Below are 19,504 nucleotides of genomic sequence, written 5' to 3'. Positions count from 1 at the left end.
AGCAGATGCCATGCAACGCTCATGGAGCCAGCCCCAGCTCTGTACCCCAGCTCGGGGGTTTGGGTCAGGGTGCAGCTCTGCCTAGCAAAGCAGAGGATGCTGTGTCCCCCCTCCAGGCTGTGTCTGTGCTGCTGGGGGGAATGGGAGGGACATGTTGGGCTGGCACAGGTCTCTCCTGCGCAGTGTTCCTGTCATGTGCTTTCAAACCCTCTGGTCTCATTTCCAAAAAAGCATTTCCTCCTGCTGTGGTCACATATAAAAGCCTGCTTGGGGAGGGCTGGTGCTCATTCATCACACGTCGTGCAGCAGCAATGGGGTGTGGGGGAACCCTATACTGAATCTCCCCAGCACCGGGAACCCCATGCTCAGTTGTGCCCACCATTGCCACACGGCATGACCCAGCTGTGCCGGCTGCAAGGATGAAGCACCGCTGCCCAGGGGTGGCCTCGGTGAGTGTGGGGGGGCTGGGGGCCTGCTGGCTAGGCTGGTGTGGCCCTGGGTGCCCAGAGCAGGTGGTGGCTGTGGGTGGTTTCAGTGGAAGGGGTGAGAGATGCACTCGGCAACTTGCTGAGGGGTCCACGTCCCAAGAAAGCGCTCACTGTCTGAGCTGTGCTGAACACCTGGAGGCTGCAATCTGCCCTCCCTCAGCCTGAGCCAGGGCACAGCAGTGGGGCTGTGGGTGGGATATGGTCACAGGGGTGATAGGTATGGTACGGCCGTGGGGACCACAGGCACAGCGCGCTTATGGGAAGCACGGGTATGGCACAGCCCCAGGGCTAGGCATGGCCACGGGTGCTGAGGGCACAACGCAGTCACCGGCAGCGTGAGCGCAGCCACAGGGATGGTGGGCAGAGCACGGCCACAGGACCGTGGCCAGGCTGCGCTGAGAGCCTGCGAGCGCGGGTCAGGGATGCCGTTGCAGACCCAAGCACGGTGGCAGACGGTGACAGCGGGCTGGCTGAGTAGGTGGTGCCCCAGCCTTGCGGGGCCAGGAGCAGAGGCTGCAGACGGAACCGCGTTACGGGTAGGGGCGGCGCTTGAGCGGCACAGGAAGCGGAGGCCCCGCTGCGTAACCGGTGCCGCGCAGTAGCTGCCCACCGGGCGCGGGGACGGGGCGGCACACGCGTGCAGGTCGGGCCGCGCCGCGGGGTGCTCGTGCCCGGCAGGGCTGTGCGCTGACTCAGACGTGCCGCTGGCTGCTGGGCTCCTTGTTGTGGTGCGGCCGCCCTGATGCGATCGCAGCGTTATGCAAATGGTGCAGCCTGGGCATGGTTTCCAGTCCGGCGGCGGCGGGTTTAATAGAAAATGATTCAGTCCTTGTAATCGGGGTGATCTCGGCTGGGAAATCCAGCCCCCGGCAAGGAATCCCCTGGCTCCCTGCCTGCTGTGGCCGAGCAAACGCTGCTCGCATCACAGCACCGTGTGCGGCTCCGGGACCCCAGCCGGGCTGCGGGTGGTGGAGTGAGGCAGGCACCCCCTGTGCTCCCCCCAGAGCTCCCCTGCACTCAGCAGCCAGCGCCCTGCGGGGTGGCGGGGGAGCAGTGACCTACTTTGGGACGCACGCATGAAGTGTGATAGCATCGGGGACAGCGTGAGCTGGGCATGGTTTCCTCTCAAGGAGGAAATCGCCTCATCTGCGAGGCAGATAAAAACGGAGGAAAGTGGAGGGAGGCTTTAACCCTCCCGTGCCCTGAACTGCACTGTGTGGGGCTGAGCACTGGGCTGGCTGGTGGCATCTGGAGGTCTGAGCTCCTGTGGGCAATGCTGGTCTGCCTGAGCCCAGCAGGTCGACCCGTGTGCCCACACAGTGTGTGCCCTATGCTGAGGTCAGGAAAGCAATTACTCAGGGACCAAGGGGAAAGCCCAGCACAGGGGCTGCCCTGGGGCATTCCCAGCCGTGGGGCTGTGGGCTCGGGGCTGCCCCTGGCTGTCCTGCCCTGCTGCCAGCCCTGCAGGGCACCGGCATCTGCTTGGCCTAACACCCTGCAGATTGGGCTTGGCTGGGGCTCAGGTGCCTGTTGTCCATGGCTGGAAGCCCAGTGAGTGCAATGGCCCAGCCCTGCTGCCCTGGGATGCCCGCTCTGCACCCAGGCTCTCTGCAGCCTGCCCTCTCCCTGCCCACAGGTGCTCCTGGCAGTGCTGTGGCTGCTGGCCAGCGGGTCACAGCCCCCGGGCTGCCAGGACTGTTCCATGCTACGCAGCCAGCAGGGCCTGGTGCTCCCATCCAACCGCACTCGGAGGTCCACCATAAAGTCCTCCTGCCCCTCCGGGATGAGCTGGATCCGTTCAGTTGGTCGGTGCTGTACCCAGTGTCCCCCAGGTGAGAAGTGCCCGGCTGGCAAGGCACCATGCACCAGGTGTGTCGCTTGCCATGGGCATGGTGGCATGGCACTGCCTGGGCATGCAGCAGTGGCCGTGCTCATTGTGCCTCTGCTGCCCACAGGGACATTCCTGCAAACCCCCTGCACGAGCCATGGAAACGACAACGTCTGTGTAGCCTGTCCCGCCGGCACCTTTCTCTCCCACCCCAACACCCGCCCCAAGTGCGATGCTTGCTACACGTGTGACCATCAAAGTGAGTCGGCAGTGTGCTGTGCCACACTGTACTATATTGTGCCACACTGTGCCACGCTGTGCTTGTGCTGCCCTGCTCACCGCCTGCCTCTGCAGCTTTCCAGACTGTGGTGAGCAACTGCTCAGCCACCAGCAATATCGCCTGTGGCTGTGAGTCTGGCCACTTCCGTGAGTGCCAAAACAAGGATGATTCCTGCAGTGACTTCTCCTGCAAGAAGTGCAAGACCTGCCCTGGGAAGCTGCTTCTGCAGCCCTGTGAGTGTTTCCACCCAGCCCATGGGATACCACCTGCAGGGCCTCCACTGGCCTGACATGCACCCTCTCCCCAGGCTCAGACAGGCAAGACGCACAGTGTGGGAGCTGCAAGCCCGACTTCTATGCCGAGGGCAGCGAGTGCCGCCCGTGCCACATGTAAGCAGCTCCCGGGGGGGGGGGTGTGCTGGCAACAGGCACAGTGCCCACCATCCCTCTCCTTGCAGGAGCACCCCAGAGACATGCGGTGAGGAGTGCCAGCGGGTGTGCGGCCACCGTGCCCCAGGTGTGTGAGGTGGTGAGGCTCGGGGTGAGGGCAGTGGGGTGGGGAGCAACCAGGGGACAGCACTACTTCCTTGCAGGCTCGGGGCTGGAGTACATCCTGCTGGGTCTGACCGGGCCCCTCTTCCTGGGTGCCCTTGCCATCTATCACAAGCGGAAGCGGCTCCAGATGGAGACCCCAGCAGTCAGCTCTCTACCTACTGTCACACCCTGGGACTGCTCTGGCCCCACAGCCTGTATGCACCCTGTCACCCAGAGGGCTGCAGCAACAGAAGTGATGCAGTGCCAGGTGAGTGCCTGCGGTGGGGTGGGTGGCTACCAGCCACAGTCAGGCGGTCTGCACTGGACCTGGCCAAACTCTCCGGACAGGTGTGGGAGCCTGGCTCCAGCATGGCGAGGAGGAGCTCCGAGTCCTCGGCCTTGCTGCACCAACAACCCAGCAGAGCAGCACTGCCCAACGGCACCACAGAGCCCTCGGTGCCCAGCACAGCGCACAGCCCAGCCCCACCACTCAGCAGCCCCCAGCGCTGTGCCCTGCTGCAGGGCAGCCAGCTCTACGCTGTCATCAACGCGGTGCCGGTGCGGCGCTGGAAGGAGTTCATGCGTGTGCTGGAGCTGCGGGACACGGAGATTGAGCTGGTGGAGATGGAGGTGGCCCCGTTCCGCGACCGGCAGTACGAGATGCTGAAGCGCTGGTGCCAGCAGACCAGTGCCACACTTGACCGCATCTTCGCCGCCCTGGAGCACATGGACCTGTCGGGCTGCGCTGAGACACTGCGCCAGAGCCTGGCATTGGGACCCTGATTTCATGTCTGCAGTGTGGTGACACAGCCCCAGCGGCTGCCCCACAGCCATCCTGGCTGCACTGTGCCCCCTCAGCAAAGCGAGCGGATCCGGCACACAGAGTGCCCTACCCCTAAGTATTGTTACTTATGCTGTGTAGACATTTTATGTCAGTTATCTGGACTGCTGGCTCAGGCTGCAGGAGCAGAGCAGAACTCCCCTTCTGGGCCACTCACCCCCCCCCCCCTATTTATGTCCTCCTGCTCCCGGGATCCCGTGCTGCTCGCAGGACGAGCAGGCACCGAGCCCGCTGCAAACCCATGGGATAGTTCTCGAGGCCGCCCAGCTGGTGCACATGGGTGGGCCTGCCCCTGCCCCAATAAAGCACTGTGTTCTCCACCCCTTCGCACCTGGCCCTTCTTCTGGGGCTGCTGCTGGCCCCACAGCACAGAAGTGGGACCAACTGGGCTCCTGGATGGGAGCACCACGGATGGAAGCACCATCGGGGATGGCACTCGGGTGGCACAGCACAGCACAGGCACCACAGGAGGGCAGGAGGGGCATTGCGGGCAGCCCCAGGAAGGCGCGGGGCACCGCAGGAGGGGATTTATTGTTTTAATTGCCGAAACGCGGAGGGTCTGGGTCAGACGCGGGCCGGAAGCCTCCCTCTAGCGGCTCCGGAGGCGGAAGGAAGGAGCGCGGGGAGCACGCAGCGCGCGCCGATTGCACGGCAGCCTCCGTGCAGCGCGGCTCCAGGGCCCCGTTCTGTGAACGGCAGCGTCGGGGGCAGCAGGCGGGGGCAGCGGGATGGGGCTACGAGAACCTGGGCGGTGGCAGCGGGCGCTCCTGCGGGGCGGGTGAGGTGGGAGCGCCGGGGGCCGTTGGCGGCGGGAGGAGGGCGCGTGCGTCCCGGCGGGCACCGGGCGCGGAGCGGAGCCTCGTCCCACCGCTAAGAGCCGGGGGCAGCGCGGGGCGTGACGCTGCTGCAGGGAGCAGGGCTAGTGCTTCGCTATGTCCCCTTTCTTGAGGATGATCTGCCGCTGCCAGGGCGCCAGCTTTGTCTCATCGTACCCAAGAGTCCTTAGCTTTTCTGACTGCTCCTTTTCCTTCTCCTCCTCCTCTCGCTTCTGCTTCTCTTGCTCTTTCCTGCTCAGCAGCAGAGGGATCAGGGCGCCGCGGGTCACTGAGCCCCCCAAGCACACCCACCCACCCGCCAGGAGAGGGGACGCATGGCACTCACCGCTTCTGCTCTCTGCAAAGGCAAAGGGATGAGACACCATTAGTGTAGGGCTGGGGGCAGCTACCCGGCACAAACAGCCACCACCTGCCCCGCTCACCTCTCCTCCTCCAGCTTCTTGCGCAGGATGTCCCTCCTCCAGGCCGGCATGCTGGCCAGGCGTGCCTCCTCCTCCTTCTCCTGCAACAAACAGGCGCGTTACAGCCAGCCCCAGGAGCACAGCCGGGCTCCACAAGGGAAGCAGGGATGTGCCGGCTTCTGGGCAGCAGCCCTCCCACGGACATCACCCCCGGGCACGCAGCTCCAGGGAGCACAGGGAGCACAGGCACGAGGCAGCACGGCACTGGTGGGACGCAGCTCTATGGCGCTATGGGCACGGCACCAGGTGGGTCCTGCTGTCCTGGTCCCCTCTGCTGTCTATGTTACCCCGGCACGGGGAGCATGCGTGACCAAGGACCGTGCAGAGCGCTGAGCCCTTCACAGCACACACAGCTTTATTGCACGGACACGTAGGGGCCCACGCTGCCCCGGCACTGCAAACCACACCATAGGGGAGCAGCGCTCCAAGCACAACACACAGCCACATCAAGTGGCACACAGCAACCTCAACACACAGCCGGCCACGGGACCCTCGAGAGGTCTGGGCACCTGGGACTTCACGGCACAAGGCCAAACCCGGCAGTCCTCAGAGCCGACCCGCAACCCTGCCGCCACGAGAGCAGCAGGGCAGCCGAGCCGTGCAGTGCACTGGTCCTGCTGCTGCCTGCACCCAGCTGCACGCCCAGCTCTGTGCTCAGCAGCCCCACGCCTTCACCACAGCCCTGCCGCCGCAGCACCCTGTTCGGCTCAGATATCAAACATCTCTGCTTCCTTCTCCTTCCAAAAGGAGAAGCTGCGGTCGATGTAGCGGCAGATGTCCTCATCGCTGAACTCTCCCAGCTCTGAGACCAGCTGGGCTGGCTCCTGCGTGCCCCGGGCTGTGGCTGCTGGACAGGGAGGCACAGGGCTCGATCCCACTGCTGCCACTGTGTTGGTGGGGCTGTCCCCAAAGAACTCCTGCTTGAGGTCCTCAAAGCCATCGAGCCAGCAGCGGTGGCCAGCCTCAACCCGCTCCAGTGCGGCACGGTGGAAGCGCCGGATGCACTCCCAGCTGTGGGTGCTCAGGCGGTCAAACATCTCATAGCACAGCAGGTGCCGGAAGCGCCGCTCCTCGGGACTGAGGTTCATCTCCAGCAGCTGGAAGTAGCCCAGCATGAAGAGGTCCAGTGAGAGGCTGTCGTAGGGCATGGGCGAGCCTCGCACGTGGGGCAAGAAGTGCTCAGGCCAGTAGAGCACTTCAGCACGGCTCAGCCGCCGGATCTGCCGCCCCGGCACACAGTGGGCCACACTCCTCCAGCGCGCCAGCAGCCTTGCCACTGCCTGCCGCTGCTTCCAGAGCCGCCGCAGCCGCTCGTCCCCGTGGGTTTGTGAGCCTGGTGCCTCTGCCAGCGCCCATTTTTTCCAGTGCTCCAGGAAGAGGGAGACAGCACGCTCCTTGTGCGCATCGATGCGCTCCTGCAGGCAGCTCAGCTCTGTCTGCACCGGGCGGCTCCGTCGCAGCATGCCATCCACATCCTCATCCCCATAGTCCTCCTCCAGGACGGGCTCACGGGTGCAGCCATCCATCAGCACACCGGTGGGCAGCGATCGCTTTCTCTTGGTGACCCTGGTGTGGGGCACAGGGGCTCCCACCAGCCCCTCGTAGTTGGCCTTCAGGCTGCGCACTGAGACACCGCAGCGCAGGATCTCATGCCGGGCATCCTGCTGGGTGCTGGCAGCAGCAGGGGGGGGCCTCTGCGGCACGGTGCTGCTCGCTGCTCCCCCTGCCCCCGAGCTCTCGCGGCCTCCTAGGGCAGCCAGCAGCATGGCCATGCTCCTCAGCAGCGCGGAAGTCTTGCTGCACCAGGCGGGCAGGTCCTCAGCACGGCCCTGCAGGCGTCGGGGATCGAGGGAAAAGCGCTCGGGGGCCAGAGCGGCCGAGAGCGGCAAGAGCTGCTGCAGCTCTTCCTCCAGCTGCTCCAGCTCTGTCTCCACTGTCTGCACCTTATGCATCACCTGTAGGTTTTCAATTTGCCTCTCAATGCGGAGAATGTCCTCCTCCGTCATGAGCTGCCCAAAGGGTCCCAGCATGCCCCCGTGGGCAGCGGAGTAGCGCCAGCATGGGGGGGGCGAGATGTTCCCAGGCTCCAGCTAGGGCAGGAAAAAGGGCAAAACAGCTCCTGAGGATGCACCCCACAGCCCTGCACATGCCAACCCCCCAGTGCCAGGGTCCAGCAGGGAGCCAGGACCACGCACCAGCAATAACCACACGGGATGAGTGCTCCGGAATGGGTTTGTAGCCAGGCAGGGTGCATGGCACCCACGGCATACATGGTGAGGCCATCTCCTGCATGCAGCAGGGCTGAGGCCATCCCAGCACAGGAGCCAGAGCGATGTGGTTCCACACCATGTCCATGAGCCAGGTCCTGGGCTGTTCTCACTGCACACAGCTCGCGGGACCCCACAGCAAGGCCCCCCTACCTTACGCCGCTGCTCCTCTTCCTCCTGCATGCGGAGCTGCAGCTTGCGCACCATCACCTGCCGCTTCCACTCAGGGATGGGCCGGCCCTGCTCATCGTGGCTTGGCACCAGAGCTTCCACATCTGGTGGGGCCACGGCCCCCGGCCCTGGCACTGGTGAGCTCCCATTAAGCACTGGCTCTGGCGAGCCCCCCACCATGCAGCGTGGTGGCCCCCCGGCCTCAGGGGTGGCTGGTGGGGTGGGAGTCCTGGTGGGCGATGGGGAGGATGCTGGTGAGTCAGCCTGTGAAGGGAAGGAGGAAATGAGTGCTTGCTGTGCCCCCACCCGACCCCACAGGTTTTGGGGCACCCACAACACATCCCTCTGCCCCCTGCCACCTACGTTGGCCCCTGCCTGCCCGCTGCCAGAGAATACGGTGGTGAAGCCTTTGCTCTGTGGCGTTGGCTTCAGGCTCTTCCCGGCCTTGATTTCAGCCAGGAGCTCCGAGTTGTCGCCGGTGGGGGACATCATGTTGAACGACTTGGTGCCTGGTGAAGGAAGGCAGTGGGCAGCGCGGGCCCTGCTGCTGCCAGCCCCTGCCCGTGGCTGTGTCAGCCAGAAGCCTGTAGGACCCCATCAGGCCAGCACCCAGCATCCAACTCCCCGGAGCATTCCCAGCCCTGAGCACTGCCTGCAAGCACAGCCCCGTGGCACCGTGCTGCAGCGCTGTAACCGCACAAACAGTACGGCTGCCGGCAGCAGCACGGTAGGACAGCCCTGTGCTACCCTGCAACCCCCTGCAGTGCCCCAGCAGCCGGGGGCCAGCACCGTGCCCTGTGAGCACCCACCGTCCGTGCCAGCCATGCGTGCGTCCCTAACGGCCCATGGTGCCGCACCAAGGCAGAGCCCCTTCCCCACCGCCCCCTGCTCGCCCGCTCGGCTGCGTAGCGCCGGGGCCCGGACGCCTGTTGGTGCTGCGGGCACAGCCGGGCGCTCGCAATGCCATCCAGCGCCGCTGAGCCCCCCAGCCCCCGGGAGCCAGCGCTAATAAAGCAGGCGCTGAGCTGCTGCCAACCAGCGCGCTGCAATCAGCGGCGGGGGAGCGGCCGGTGCGCTCACGTGGCGAGGTAATGCCGGCCGGCTGAGCGCAAACAAAGGCTTTCTGTGCACAGGGCCGTGGGGGCCGCAGGGGGCACGGGGCCCTGCCAACCCTGCCGGCCCCACACTCCGTGCCTGCCCCAGCCGGAGCCGTGTCAGCGCAGGGCCCCGGCTTGGCATTGCGCAGCACGTCGCCCTTGTGGCCTGGGACACGTTGGCTGGGTTGCTCCATGTTGGGCTGCAGGGAACTCGCCCTGGTGGCCATCGGTGCTGGGAGAGGTCGCGTGCCCACAGCACCACGTGTTAGCGTTGCCGTGATGCCAGGCTGCCCCATTGAGGTGCCCTGCTCCCAGCAAAGAGCAACAAGCTGCAGTACTTACTCTTCATCTGTCTCAAAGCTTTTCCTTCTAGGGGGAGAAGAAGAGAGGCGGCACAGCGCGTGTAGCAGAGGAAGGATTTGGCCACCACAAGACAAGAGAGAAGAGAAGCAGCCAGCAGTGAGAACAAGTGGGGGCGGGCAGGCGTGGGAGCCCCCGCGCCGAGACCGGAGGAGAGAAGGACAGAGAGACCGTCAGGAGCCGCGCCGCGTGGAGCGCAACGTGGTGTGAGGAGAAGCGTGAGGGCGGCCGGGAGGCAGAGCCACGATCCCGGCATCGCGGTGCCCAGAGCCCCGACTTACTTCCAGTGGAGGAGGACGAGCGGCGGGGGCCAGCGGGCGGCGGAGGCGGAGGGGGCGGTGGGCAGGCGGCGTCGGGCAGCGGCGGAGGCGGTGGTGGAGGCGGCAGCTCGGTGCCAGGCTTGCTCTCCACCGGGCCCCCATTGTGCATGGCGTCCGCAGGCAACAGAGAGCTCTGGAAGAGCACAGGCAGGGATGACGTAGGGTTGGGGCGCCGCGACGCACGCAGCTCCGGGGCCGCGCTCACCTCCTCGCTGTGCGCCATCCTGCGCGGGCCGGGCAGCTCTGCCGCGCTGGGCCCCAGGTGCTTGTAGTAGTCACCTGTGCTCGGCTGCTTGCTGAAGTTCCGTGACCGCCGCGTGGAGTCGGCCCGGCGCAGGCCCTCGGGGCTGCCCTCACGCAACACCAGCTGCAAAGGGAGCGCAGCTGAGCGGTGCACAAGGCGAGACCCCGGAATGGCCGTGGGGCAGAGGCCGGGTGTGCGCCACGGGCCGGCGGTGGGCCCTGTGGGTGCCTGGCACCGTGACCCTGTGCCCAACGGCCCGGCTGAGCTTCCCCTGGGATAACCCCCTGGGAACAGAGTGCCGTGTCCTGGCCCCGCGGATTAGCCAGGAGCTGGAGCTTATCCCTGTGGCCTGGAGCCCCGCTGCAAACCTGGCAGTCAATGTCACTATTAAGGCAGCACGGCCTCAGCTCACCCCTCTGCATACCTCCGGGACTTTGCAGGCCGTGCCGTGTGGCACAGTGCTGTGTCTGCTGCTGGGCGAAGGGTCCCCCTGTGTCCTGCATCCCACGCCCCACGCTCTGCTCTCAGGGCCCCACTATTTACATTTCCCTGCGTGCCACCTCCACCCAAGGCGTTTGCATGGCAAGCCCGGCTGCTCCGCGCAGCCTGCAGCCTCAACTAACTCAACAAGTGCCAGCTCGGTGCTTCCTGCTCCACCGGGCGCTGAGCCAAGCCTGGCTCTGGCCCCAGCAGCCACGGCCCCAGCCCCATGGGAAGGTACAAGGGTTGGTGCTGCAGGACCGAGCAGCACTCACACACCCGGCACCGGCTGTACCCGGGCTCACCTACACCCCATGGGCAGCCCCAATTATTAGCCCCAGGTAGGGCTGCTCATTAGCCCCAGTTCTTCTAATGAATCCTGTGGGGAGCACGATAGGGAGCTGAGCCCAGAGCAGAGCTGGTACGCACTGTGATACCGAGCCCCCAATCTGCCTGCCGCTGTGCACCAGGACCTGTGGCCGTGCTCTGGGCCCCCGCCCCCAGCCTGGTGCTGCTGTCCAAGGCCAGAGGACCCTGAGCCCCCCGCACCCTGCACCCCCCCGCCCTGGGCGGCTGCACCCCTCTTACCTGTGCGTCCCGCTGAGCCCTCTCAGCTCCTGGCAGCACCAGCAATGCCACCCGACACCTGCGGCGCAGGTGACACCGGAGCCGGGCACTCAGGTTACAGCTGCTGCTGCACCCCACGCTTCCGCACAGCCACCCACGCCCAGCTCACCCAGGGACGCTGCGTCGGTGGCACCACTGGCACCACGTGGGCTCGGCACATGCTGCCCACACGGTGCGGCATGCTGAGCTGGCACAGCCAGGGCATCAGAGCCACCCGCTGCCACAGCGATGTTGGGGCACCATTGGCCCCAGCTTGCCACACTCCCTGCAGTTAGTGGTTCTCACAGCCCATCAGTGGCTCATCCCCCCTGAGCTATGGGGGCCGTACCTCTCTGCGCAGCGCCTGGCTCTCCACGTGCCTCAGGTTGTTCTTGGCCCGCACGTAGATGTCAGCGATGTCGGGGGCAACGGGCGGTGCAGGCGCAGGGTAGCCGGGGGGTGGGGGAGGGGGCCGGGTTGCAGGGGGGGGTGGCGGTGGAGGGAAACTGGGGGGTGGGGGTGGGGGACCCTCGCTCGCCAGTCCTCTGCCCCGTGGCCGCGTCTCGGGGTTCAGCATGTCCATGTAAGCCTGCATGTCTGTGAGTGCCGGCTCCGGGACCCCTGCGGGGGGGGAGGGGGTGTCACAGCACAGCTCAGCCCATGTCCCCCCTGAACCCTGCCCCAGGCACTCACGGGCTGCAGGGGCCGTGTGGGGGCCACCCCTTTTCTCCCCGGTGCTGGACTGGCTGGAGTTGCAGGAGTCGTAGTTGGAGAGGGTGCTGGCGGGGGAGCCAACCTCGAAGCGCGCCTGGGGCACCGATGCCGTGGTGTTGGGTGACGACATGCCCGAGTCAGGCTGACGGCACTCCCCATCTGCCGAGGGGTCTCGTGACAGCACACGGTGCTCCATGCTCTGCGGCACAGAGAGTGGTCAGACAGCCGCACCCAGGTCCCGCACGGCCCCCACACCCCTGTGCTCTTGTCCCACACCCTAGCACGCCATGGTACCATGTTCTCCACGGTGCGCAGGTACTTGGCGCAGTGGATGTGGCCATTGTAATCGGCGAGGTCGGCCGCCGTGTAGCCATCCTGGTCACGGATGCTGAGGTCAGCGCCGTTCACCACCAGGATCTGGCAGCACTGGAAGAGGGGGCACAAGACAGGGCTGGCGCAGTGCCTCCTACCCCTGTGCCCCCCCAGTTGCCAGCACCCACCTCCAGCTCGCCATTCTCAGCAGCGTCGTGCAGCGGCGTGCCGCCCCATCCGTCTGCCGTGATCTCACCACCGTGCAGCAGCAGCCAGCTCAGCACCTTAGCGTGGCCGCGGCTGGCAGCAAAGTGCATGGCTGTGGCTCCGTCGTCATCCCGCTCTGACAGGCTCACTGTCGTGAAGCTCATCTGTGGAGTGCAGGGGTGCCGTGCCATGCCGTGCCATACCGCACTGCGCCACCGTGCCGTGTCCAGGCAGCACTTACCAGCCAGACGATGACGGTGTTGTGGCCCATCTGGGCTGCAGCATGCAGTGGGGTCATGCCGTCGTTGGCGCGTACATGGGGGTCGGCCCCGCAGTCCTTCACCAAGTATTGGATGATCTCGAGGTGGCCCTCCTGGCAGGCGAGGTACAGAGGGGTGGCACCGGTCTTGGTCTGGGCACTGAGCGTGCTGCAAGCAGAGCACAGTGCCGGGTGCCTGCAGCCCCTCCGATGGGAGCACAGCGGGCACCAGGACACGTGGGGCACTGGGGTCGTGTGGCCGCAGAGCACAGGAGTGTGGGATTCACAGTTATGGGGCACAGGGGTTCTGTACGAGGACGCGTGGTCACAGAGGATGTGTAGGACACGAGGGACATGTGGATGTGCGGGGACATGAAGTCACGCGCCTGGGGACACGCACGGCACAGAGCAGGCAGGGCAGTGCTGGGACCCTCCACCCCGCAGCCCCACACAGACACGGCGGCTGCTGCGGGAGGTCACTAAGTCAATAAGCTCGGGCTAATCGCATTCCTTTGGCTGTTTTTGGACACTGCAATCTAGCAGTATTTTTAAGTAAGCAGCTTAGGCACCTGCAGCCAGTGGGGAAGGGTGGAACTGTGCGATGGCACTGCCCAGCCCCACTGCTGGGCATCACATCCCCTTCCCGTTGGGTGGCCCTTGACACTCCATGGCCTGAATCCCCCATCCCACATTCCCCACCCCGCATCCCAAATCCTGCAGCCCTGCTGTGCAGGAAGCTGGATTTTTTGAGTGCTCCACAAAACCTGTTGAATATTTAAAAAAGGAAGAGCAACAAATACTCCACTCTGTTATCACACAGATCGCGGGCCTTTAATAATTGATCCCTGTAACCGTGAGACGGTCCCAGCTGGCACTGGCCCCATGCTGTGCCATGCCGTGCCATGCTGTCCCACTGAGCACTGCACTGGGGACAGGCCTGGGGGTTCAGCAGAACCCCTGGGAGGTGGTGTAGCCACGTGGTGTTGGTGCACTGGTTACGTTCCCAATCTCTAATCGCCATTTCCCAGTTACGAGGGGAGGTTAATCCATTCTGGTGAGTGCCGGCTGGCAGCAGGGAGTGCTGTGCCAGATGGCCACCACCCTGCATTGCTGCCTGCTTTGGGACCAGCTGCTGGGAACCCACAGGTGGCCAAGCTGCAGTGGGATGGGAACCACAAGCTGCCCACGGCAGTGCTGGGAATGCCACACAGCCTCCACACTGGTGCTGCAGAGCCCGGCACGCGCCCACCCGAACAGCATCCACATCCCACGGCACCCCAGGATTGAATTTCACAGCTGTAACAGAGCCTGCTCCGAGGCACAGGGCGAGCAGTAAATAATTCAGGGGCCACCTCGGCAGGGGAAGGCAGCTGGCAGCAGATTAACCCCAGCAGGAACGTGAAACTCAGTGCAAAAGGGCTGCTGCTAAGAGCGCTCTGCAAGAGAGCAGCACGGAGCTGTGAGGGAACAGGGCCTGGGGTGGGGAGGGTTGACTCATCTGGGCACGGGACGGCACAGGTGCCTCCACTGCGCCAGCACACCTTGGGGCAAGGAGACAAAGGGCAGGGCAGCCTTGCTGGAGGAGCTGCCTACAGGTCAGGAGAGCGCTGCTGGGGGCGGTGCTCTGTGGGCTGGGGTCCTGCGCGAGAGGAAGGCGGGAGCGGGGCTGGGTCGCTCGTGCCCCTGAGCCCAGCGCGGTGTGGCAGGGCTGCACGTCCCCACGCCCCCCCCCCCTCAGCCGGGGCCCAGGTTATTTATAGAGCCTCTGCCCACCGTGGGAAATGAGATTAGGGCCGCGTAATCGCATCGTGAGCCCGGGGTGGCTCAGCACGGAGCGCTGCGCTGCATCCCCAGGCACGGCCTCGGGGAGGGCTGCGCAGGGGGTGAGGGCAGCATGCGGGGCCGCGGCGGTGCCGGGCATCGTGCAGCCGCGGCGTCCAGCGGTGCCCGGCCCTGCGCTCCTGGAGGCAGCGGGAAAGGTCGCCTCTCCTCCGCGGGCAGCTTAATCCATTTACATAACGGAGGTGGACAAAGGCGGCTGTGTTATCGCCCCGCGCCACGAGCGCAGGGAACAAACCGCGCTCCGTGCCGCCCGCGGCCGCGGGCAATATTTCTGTCAGCGCTCGCTGCGCTCCTCCTCGCCCTTTTTCTGCGGGTGATAAAGGAAGCGCAGCTGTGTGCCCAGGTGATAATGCTGCCGCGTTGCCCTTGGAGCTGTGCAGCAGGGGGTGGATGTGGCCGGCTCCCAACGCTGGCGCCCTGCCCAGCAGCCGAGGTGGGGGGGTGGCAGCGGGGCCGCCCCAAAGCCTGAATCCTCCCTGCGCTGCCGAGCTCTCAGCTCTGCCCCCCAGCCTCCCAAGGGCAGCAGGGGCCGTTACCTTGGGCAGTGTCCTAAGAGAAGTCGCAGGGAAGGGAAATCCCCTTTGGCCGCAGCATAATGGACCGGCAGCGCTCCTGTGTCTGTGGCTGCCGTAGGATCGCTGCCTCCGAAGCGGAGGAGCCACTCGATCACCTCGTGGTGACCGAATCGGGCTGCGAGATGTAGGATAGTGGCACCGGAGTTGTCTGTGTCCTGCGGGAGGAAGGGGAGAGGCCGTTGGCATTCGGGACAGCTCTGCACCTCCAGCGAGGGAGAGCGTGTGGAGCTGGGGGGCTGAGAGGCTTCATATGCAGCCCTGCAGATCACGAGAGGATGGCCCTGGAAAGGACGGCAGAGGATCCCGGGGCCGTAAGCGTGCCGGTTCCCCGGGGGCCTCAGCAGCGGTTTAGCAGCCCGGCGCTGCACAAAGCCCCGCTTGCTTTGCCGCGGGGCTCGCTGCTGCCCCGGCCCCGCTGCCCTCCTCGCTCCACGGGGCACAGAGCTGAGCTGGCCTCGGGCCAGAACGGCGCCGAACCGTGCTGAACCCGTCCTTCCTTCCTGCTTAATCACCTCTCCCACTCCTCCTCCTCGTCACATGTTGTTACCTCTCAGCCAGGCCGGGGCAAGCTGCTTATCTGCCCCGGGGCTCGCTCCGGTTGTATAAGCCCGAGAAGGTACCGGTGCCCCCGGGTCACAGCGCCCGGACACCCACCCCAGCCACCGTCCCCTCCTCGGGGCTGCGTGGCTTTGTCCTGCGTGTGGCGGATCCGCCGCCCCGAGTGCCGCGCAGGCAGCTCCCACCCGCACGCAGGACGAGGCCCTCCGCCGTCGAGCAGCACAGAGGCTGTGCGTGGCTGTCCGCTCTCGGCAGTCTGTGCGTGACCTTGACGCCGTGGGCAGAGCCCTTCACGCAGACCCACGCGGCCGGAAACGTTGCTTCCCCCGCCGGACCGCGGCTGTGGAGCTCCGGCTCCGCGCACGCCCTTCGGGGCGCCGATCTCTGCTCTGCCCCGCAGCGCAGCGGCTCTGGGGCCTCTACTGCTTCTCGGCGCGGGCTTCTCCCACTCTGGGGGCTGCGGTAGCTGAGCGGGAGGCTCCGCTCCGCCTGAGCTTAGCAGCGCACCGTGGCGGTCTTTGGGGTGCGTCGAGACGCCTCTGGGCTCTCCGGTGCCCCGCCGGGATCCTCCCCGGGGCCGGAGGTGCCGCAGGGGCGGGGGCAGCCGTCCCGCCCCCCGGGGCCCCGCCGCCCGTCCCGCGCTCCCGCCGAGCCCGCCCCGTCGAGCCCCGCGCCCCCTCCCCGGCCCGCGGCCGCTCGCAGCTCGCACCTGCACGCCGCAGCCTCCCTGCGTGAGCAGCCACTGGAGACAGGCGAGGTTGCCGGTGGCGGCGGCGTCGTGGGCCGGCGTGGCCCCGTTGCGCGCCCGCGCGTCGCCGCGGAGAGCGGCCTCGGCCGCCAGGTACCGAAGACAGGCGAGGCGGCCGGCGCGGGCGGCGTGGTGAGCGGGAGAGGCTCCGAGCGCGTCCCGCAGCCCCGGCCGGAGCAGCCCCGCCGCCCGCAGCCCCCGCAGAGCCTCCACGTCGCCCTGCCGCGCCGCCTGCAGCGCCCGCTCTAGCGCCATGATCCCGGCCCCGGACCGGCCGCGCCGGGCCGTCCGGCCGCCGCTTGGCACTGCGCGCCGCTCCCACGGCGCGGCGGCCCGGCCCCGCCGGCTCCTCCTCCTCCCCCGGGTCCGGCCCGCCCCGTGGCCCCCCCACCCCCTCTCACGCCGCCCCGCGCCGCGCGGCCCCTGCCGGAGCCCGGCCGTCGGGCACGGCGACCCACCCGCCCGCTGCCCGCTGCCCCCTGCCCGTTCCCCGGGCCGCAGAGCCGCCTTGCAGGGTGCTCGGGGTCCGCCGGTACCCCTGACACCTCGCAACCTCCTGGGATGAGAACCGTCCGGGCGGATGGCACGGGCTGAGCTGCTCCGAGTTCCCGGAGCGTGGCTGCGGGGCGCAGCGCTTCTGTGCGGGGTGCTGCGGATTTTGGGCGGCCTGCTGGAGCCGCCGTGCCCCTCAGCAGCCTGTGGTGCCGCAGCTGCAGCAGATGCGTTTCAGCCCCGATTTGAAGCCCTCGAGACCAGAAAGTTACTTTCAGATTTGTGGCTGTAACGGGAGTCGCGCCCGGGTCCGCGCTCCTGCTGAATGAAAGAGGCGGCGAGGGAACAGGGAGCTGCCGGTCAAGGCCCGGGGTGCCTCCTCGGGTGTCCGCAGGGTGAGGACCCCGGTCTGCCACCGCTCCCAGAGGTCCCCACGTGGTCTACAGCGCTCCTCCCTCCCGGCACCGCGGGGCGGGCGCCGCTGGCACCGACGGCGCTCACCGGGGTCGGGCCGAGACCCCCGCCCCGCCCGGCCCCGCTCCGTCAGCACCGCGGACAGCGGCGCCGGCTCCAGCACGGCTGACAGAGGCGAGGCCGGGCCGCCCTCCGCCCTCCGCCCGCCCCCTGCCTGCCTGCCTGCCCCCTTACCTGCACGCTCTGCCCTCCCTACCTGCCCACCGCCCGTCCTGCCTCCCTGCCCCACTGTCTCCGCTCTGCCATCCGCACGGGGCCGGGAGGCGGGGCGGCCCGGCGGCTCATAAAGGCGTTGGCGGTGCCGGAGCGCCGGAGCGCGATGTCCCCGCCGGGCGTCGTCCCGCAGCCCCCGCGCAGCCCCGCCGAGCTGCGCAAGGTGAGCTCCGGTCTGCAGGAGAACCGCCTCCGGCGATGCCGGGCCGCCCTCACAGCCTCTTCTCCCCGCAGACACTCAAGCCCCTCCTGGAGAAACGCCGCCGTGCCCGCATCAACGAGAGCCTCAATCAGCTCAAAACGCTCATCCTGCCGCTCGTCTGTAAGGACGTGAGTGCCGCGGCCCGGCCCTGCACCCCCCGCTCCTCGCCCCGTCCCCCTCACGTCGCTCTGTCCCCGTCTGACACTTCCCCCCCTCCCCATGCCCACCCGTCCTTCCCGGTGCCCGGTGCCCACCGTCGTCCCCCACAGAGCTCCCTGTACTCCAAGCTGGAGAAGGCGGACATCCTGGAGATGACCGTGCAGTTCCTGAGGGAGGTGCCGGCCGCGTCCTCGGCCCCAGGTGAGCCCCCCAGCCCGCCCCTCGCCCGCCGAGGCCCGGCCCGTTGCTCACGGCTGTCTCTCCGCAGAGCCCTCTGAGAGTTTTCGTGCCGGGTACCGCGCCTGCCTGGCCCGCCTGGGCGCTCTGCTGGCCCCCGCTCCGCCGCTCCCCCCTCGCCACTGCTTCCCGGAGCCTCCACCGCCTGCCCGCCCCAAGGCGGCCCCGCCGCCTTCCGCCGTCCCGCTCCGCGCCCCCACCACCCCACTCTGGCGGCCCTGGTAGCCCCCCGCACACAGCTGTACATAACCCTATTTATTTGTACAGACCCCGCCGCCGGCCGGGGGATCCCCAACCCTTCGTACAAATAAACCTTTGGCCAAAGCTGAGCAGCGGTTGCCCCAGCAGCGCCGGCACTGCCTCCCACTCCCACCCCTGGTGGCACCGCCTGGGAGCTGTGAGGTGTCAGCAGCGGCCCTGGCAGCCAGTGTTGTCAATCTGCTGCCACAGCCATGGCTAATTACCAGGCAAGCTGTGGCATGGGCCCCTTGATGCAATGGCCTGGCAGCGCTTGCACCCCGCTTCTGTGCCAGGCCTGGGCTTGTCCCTGCCCCTATGTGGGCACACGGAGGCCCAGGCAGGTCCTGGCTGTGGAGGTGACGCCCGTGGTGGGTGCACTCTGGCAGCCCAGGGCTCCGAGGAGCTGAGTGGGGCACACATTGCATCCCTGCTACCCATATTTCTCACTGGCTGACCTGCCCATCTCTGCCACCTGTTGCCTAAAACCCCAGCATTCCATAAAGCTCTCAGTTGGACCTACGGGTGCTGGGAAAAAGGGAACAAGAACTGAGCTGCTTGGGCAGGTGCTGCACTGACACGAAGGCCGCAGGCTCCCTGAGCCCCCTTCTGCCACGCACAGTGGCACAGCAGCAGCTCTTTGCTCGGTTGGGATGTGGAGCTTGGGGAGCTGGCAATGGGGGGGAGCCCCATGCAGGGCTGCTGCCTGGGCACGCCGCAGCCCTGCCACCCACAGGGGCTGTTGGTGCGTAAGCAGTTTTGCTCAGCATTTCCAGTAGCTGAGTGCTGCCGGCGGCATCCAAGGGCTGAAGCAGAGCCCTGCGTGAGCGTGGGAACAGAGCAGGGCAGTGTGCCCAGGCCATGCACGAGTGTCTGCAATGCTGCAGGGCTCACTCGTGGGCCTCGGGTGTGCCACACCGCACCGCGGGTGGGCGCGGGAGCCGACGGCCGTGCTCTGTCCCGTGTGGAGCAGGGGGGGCCGGTGAAGACGCCGCGCTCCTGGGCACGCGGGGGTCACGCAGCCAACTTTGTGGCTGGGCTGTGCACCGAGGGACGGGTGGAGGCAATGAGAACCCTGGCCACAGGACAGGGTGGGAGATCCGCGCGCCTCTGGGATCGGGAGCACCGTAGGAGCGTCTCGACCTCAACGTGGCGGTGAGAGCCCGCCCGGGGCACGGGAGGAGCGCCGAGGGAGCGGCCCAGGGACAGGGAAGCACGGGGCGGGGCGGGGCGGGGGAACGACCTCGGTGCCGGCTGCGCCCGGGGAGGGGTTTTTCGGTCCGCGGGAGCTGTCGCAACCGGGGCAGCGCCGGAGCCCGGCGTGGGGCCTCGCGGGCAGCGGGTGGGCGCGGCAGGGCGAGGTCCGCCGCGGCCGAGGTGTGCGAAAACCCAGAGCAGCGGCTCCGGCGCCGCCGGGACGCGCTGCTGCTCCGGGACGGGCGGCCCAGGGCCACCGGCCGGTC

At 67.2% G+C, this 19,504-nt stretch overlaps 3 protein-coding genes across 5 annotated transcripts; 2 read left to right on the top strand and 1 right to left on the bottom strand.

Moving 5' to 3' along the window:
- The first annotated feature begins 21 nt into the window (after nucleotides 1–21).
- On the top strand, nucleotides 22–4,290 carry TNFRSF25 (TNF receptor superfamily member 25). Its single transcript, XM_042882982.1, has 8 exons — nucleotides 22–449; nucleotides 2,125–2,320; nucleotides 2,444–2,575; nucleotides 2,671–2,829; nucleotides 2,904–2,985; nucleotides 3,054–3,112; nucleotides 3,189–3,397; nucleotides 3,478–4,290. The coding sequence occupies exons 1-8, from the start codon at nucleotides 420–422 to the stop codon at nucleotides 3,910–3,912; spliced, it is 1,302 nt and encodes a 433-aa protein (XP_042738916.1). The 5' UTR covers nucleotides 22–419; the 3' UTR covers nucleotides 3,913–4,290.
- Nucleotides 4,291–4,832: 542 nt separating this feature from the next.
- Nucleotides 4,833–16,282, bottom strand: ESPN (espin). Of its 3 annotated transcripts, XM_042882980.1 has the most exons (15): nucleotides 15,989–16,282; nucleotides 14,683–14,876; nucleotides 12,287–12,473; nucleotides 12,027–12,209; nucleotides 11,821–11,952; nucleotides 11,506–11,725; nucleotides 11,162–11,433; nucleotides 9,688–9,849; nucleotides 9,444–9,615; nucleotides 9,145–9,171; nucleotides 8,069–8,214; nucleotides 7,688–7,969; nucleotides 5,229–5,308; nucleotides 5,132–5,143; nucleotides 4,833–5,037 (listed from the first exon to the last, which is right to left on the bottom strand). In XM_042882980.1, the coding sequence occupies exons 1-15, from the start codon at nucleotides 16,280–16,282 to the stop codon at nucleotides 4,890–4,892; spliced, it is 2,511 nt and encodes an 836-aa protein (XP_042738914.1). In that variant the 3' UTR covers nucleotides 4,833–4,889. The 3 variants fall into 3 exon arrangements, with proteins under 3 accessions (XP_042738914.1, XP_042738915.1, XP_042738913.1); XM_042882981.1 differs by lacking the exon at nucleotides 9,145–9,171; XM_042882979.1 differs by lacking the exons at nucleotides 4,833–5,037; nucleotides 5,132–5,143; nucleotides 5,229–5,308 and adding an exon at nucleotides 5,605–7,357.
- Nucleotides 16,283–17,312: 1,030 nt separating this feature from the next.
- Nucleotides 17,313–18,029, top strand: HES2 (hes family bHLH transcription factor 2). The gene is made up of 4 exons (XM_042883432.1): nucleotides 17,313–17,369; nucleotides 17,441–17,536; nucleotides 17,678–17,768; nucleotides 17,836–18,029. The coding sequence occupies exons 1-4, from the start codon at nucleotides 17,313–17,315 to the stop codon at nucleotides 18,027–18,029; spliced, it is 438 nt and encodes a 145-aa protein (XP_042739366.1).
- Nucleotides 18,030–19,504: the final 1,475 nt, after the last annotated feature.

Source organism: Lagopus leucura, unplaced genomic scaffold (assembly GCF_019238085.1).
Source record: "Lagopus leucura isolate 7727_CA_CO unplaced genomic scaffold, USGS_WTPT01 Super-Scaffold_100037, whole genome shotgun sequence".
NCBI classification, from domain to species: Eukaryota; Metazoa; Chordata; class Aves; order Galliformes; family Phasianidae; genus Lagopus; species Lagopus leucura.
Note: the sequence above shows the minus strand (reverse complement) of the source record. Positions and strands in the feature narration are given on the sequence as shown.

Coding starts and splice junctions, on each gene's coding strand:
- HES2 (XM_042883432.1), top strand. CDS start 17,313: ATGTCCCCGCCGGGCGTCGTCCCGCAGCCCCCGCGCAGCCCCGCCGAG. Junction 17,370..17,440: donor GCCCCGCCGAGCTGCGCAAG/GTGAGCTCCGGT, acceptor TTCTCCCCGCAG/ACACTCAAGCCCCTCCTGGA. Junction 17,769..17,835: donor GGCCGCGTCCTCGGCCCCAG/GTGAGCCCCCCA, acceptor GTCTCTCCGCAG/AGCCCTCTGAGAGTTTTCGT.
- ESPN (XM_042882979.1), bottom strand. CDS start 16,282: ATGGCGCTAGAGCGGGCGCTGCAGGCGGCGCGGCAGGGCGACGTGGAG. Junction 12,474..14,682: donor CTCTTAGGACACTGCCCAAG/GTAACGGCCCCT, acceptor CTCTGCTTGCAG/CACGCTCAGTGCCCAGACCA. Junction 12,210..12,286: donor ACACCGTCATCGTCTGGCTG/GTAAGTGCTGCC, acceptor TGCACTCCACAG/ATGAGCTTCACGACAGTGAG.
- TNFRSF25 (XM_042882982.1), top strand. CDS start 420: ATGAAGCACCGCTGCCCAGGGGTGGCCTCG. Junction 450..2,124: donor GCTGCCCAGGGGTGGCCTCG/GTGAGTGTGGGG, acceptor CCCTGCCCACAG/GTGCTCCTGGCAGTGCTGTG. Junction 3,113..3,188: donor GTGCGGCCACCGTGCCCCAG/GTGTGTGAGGTG, acceptor ACTTCCTTGCAG/GCTCGGGGCTGGAGTACATC.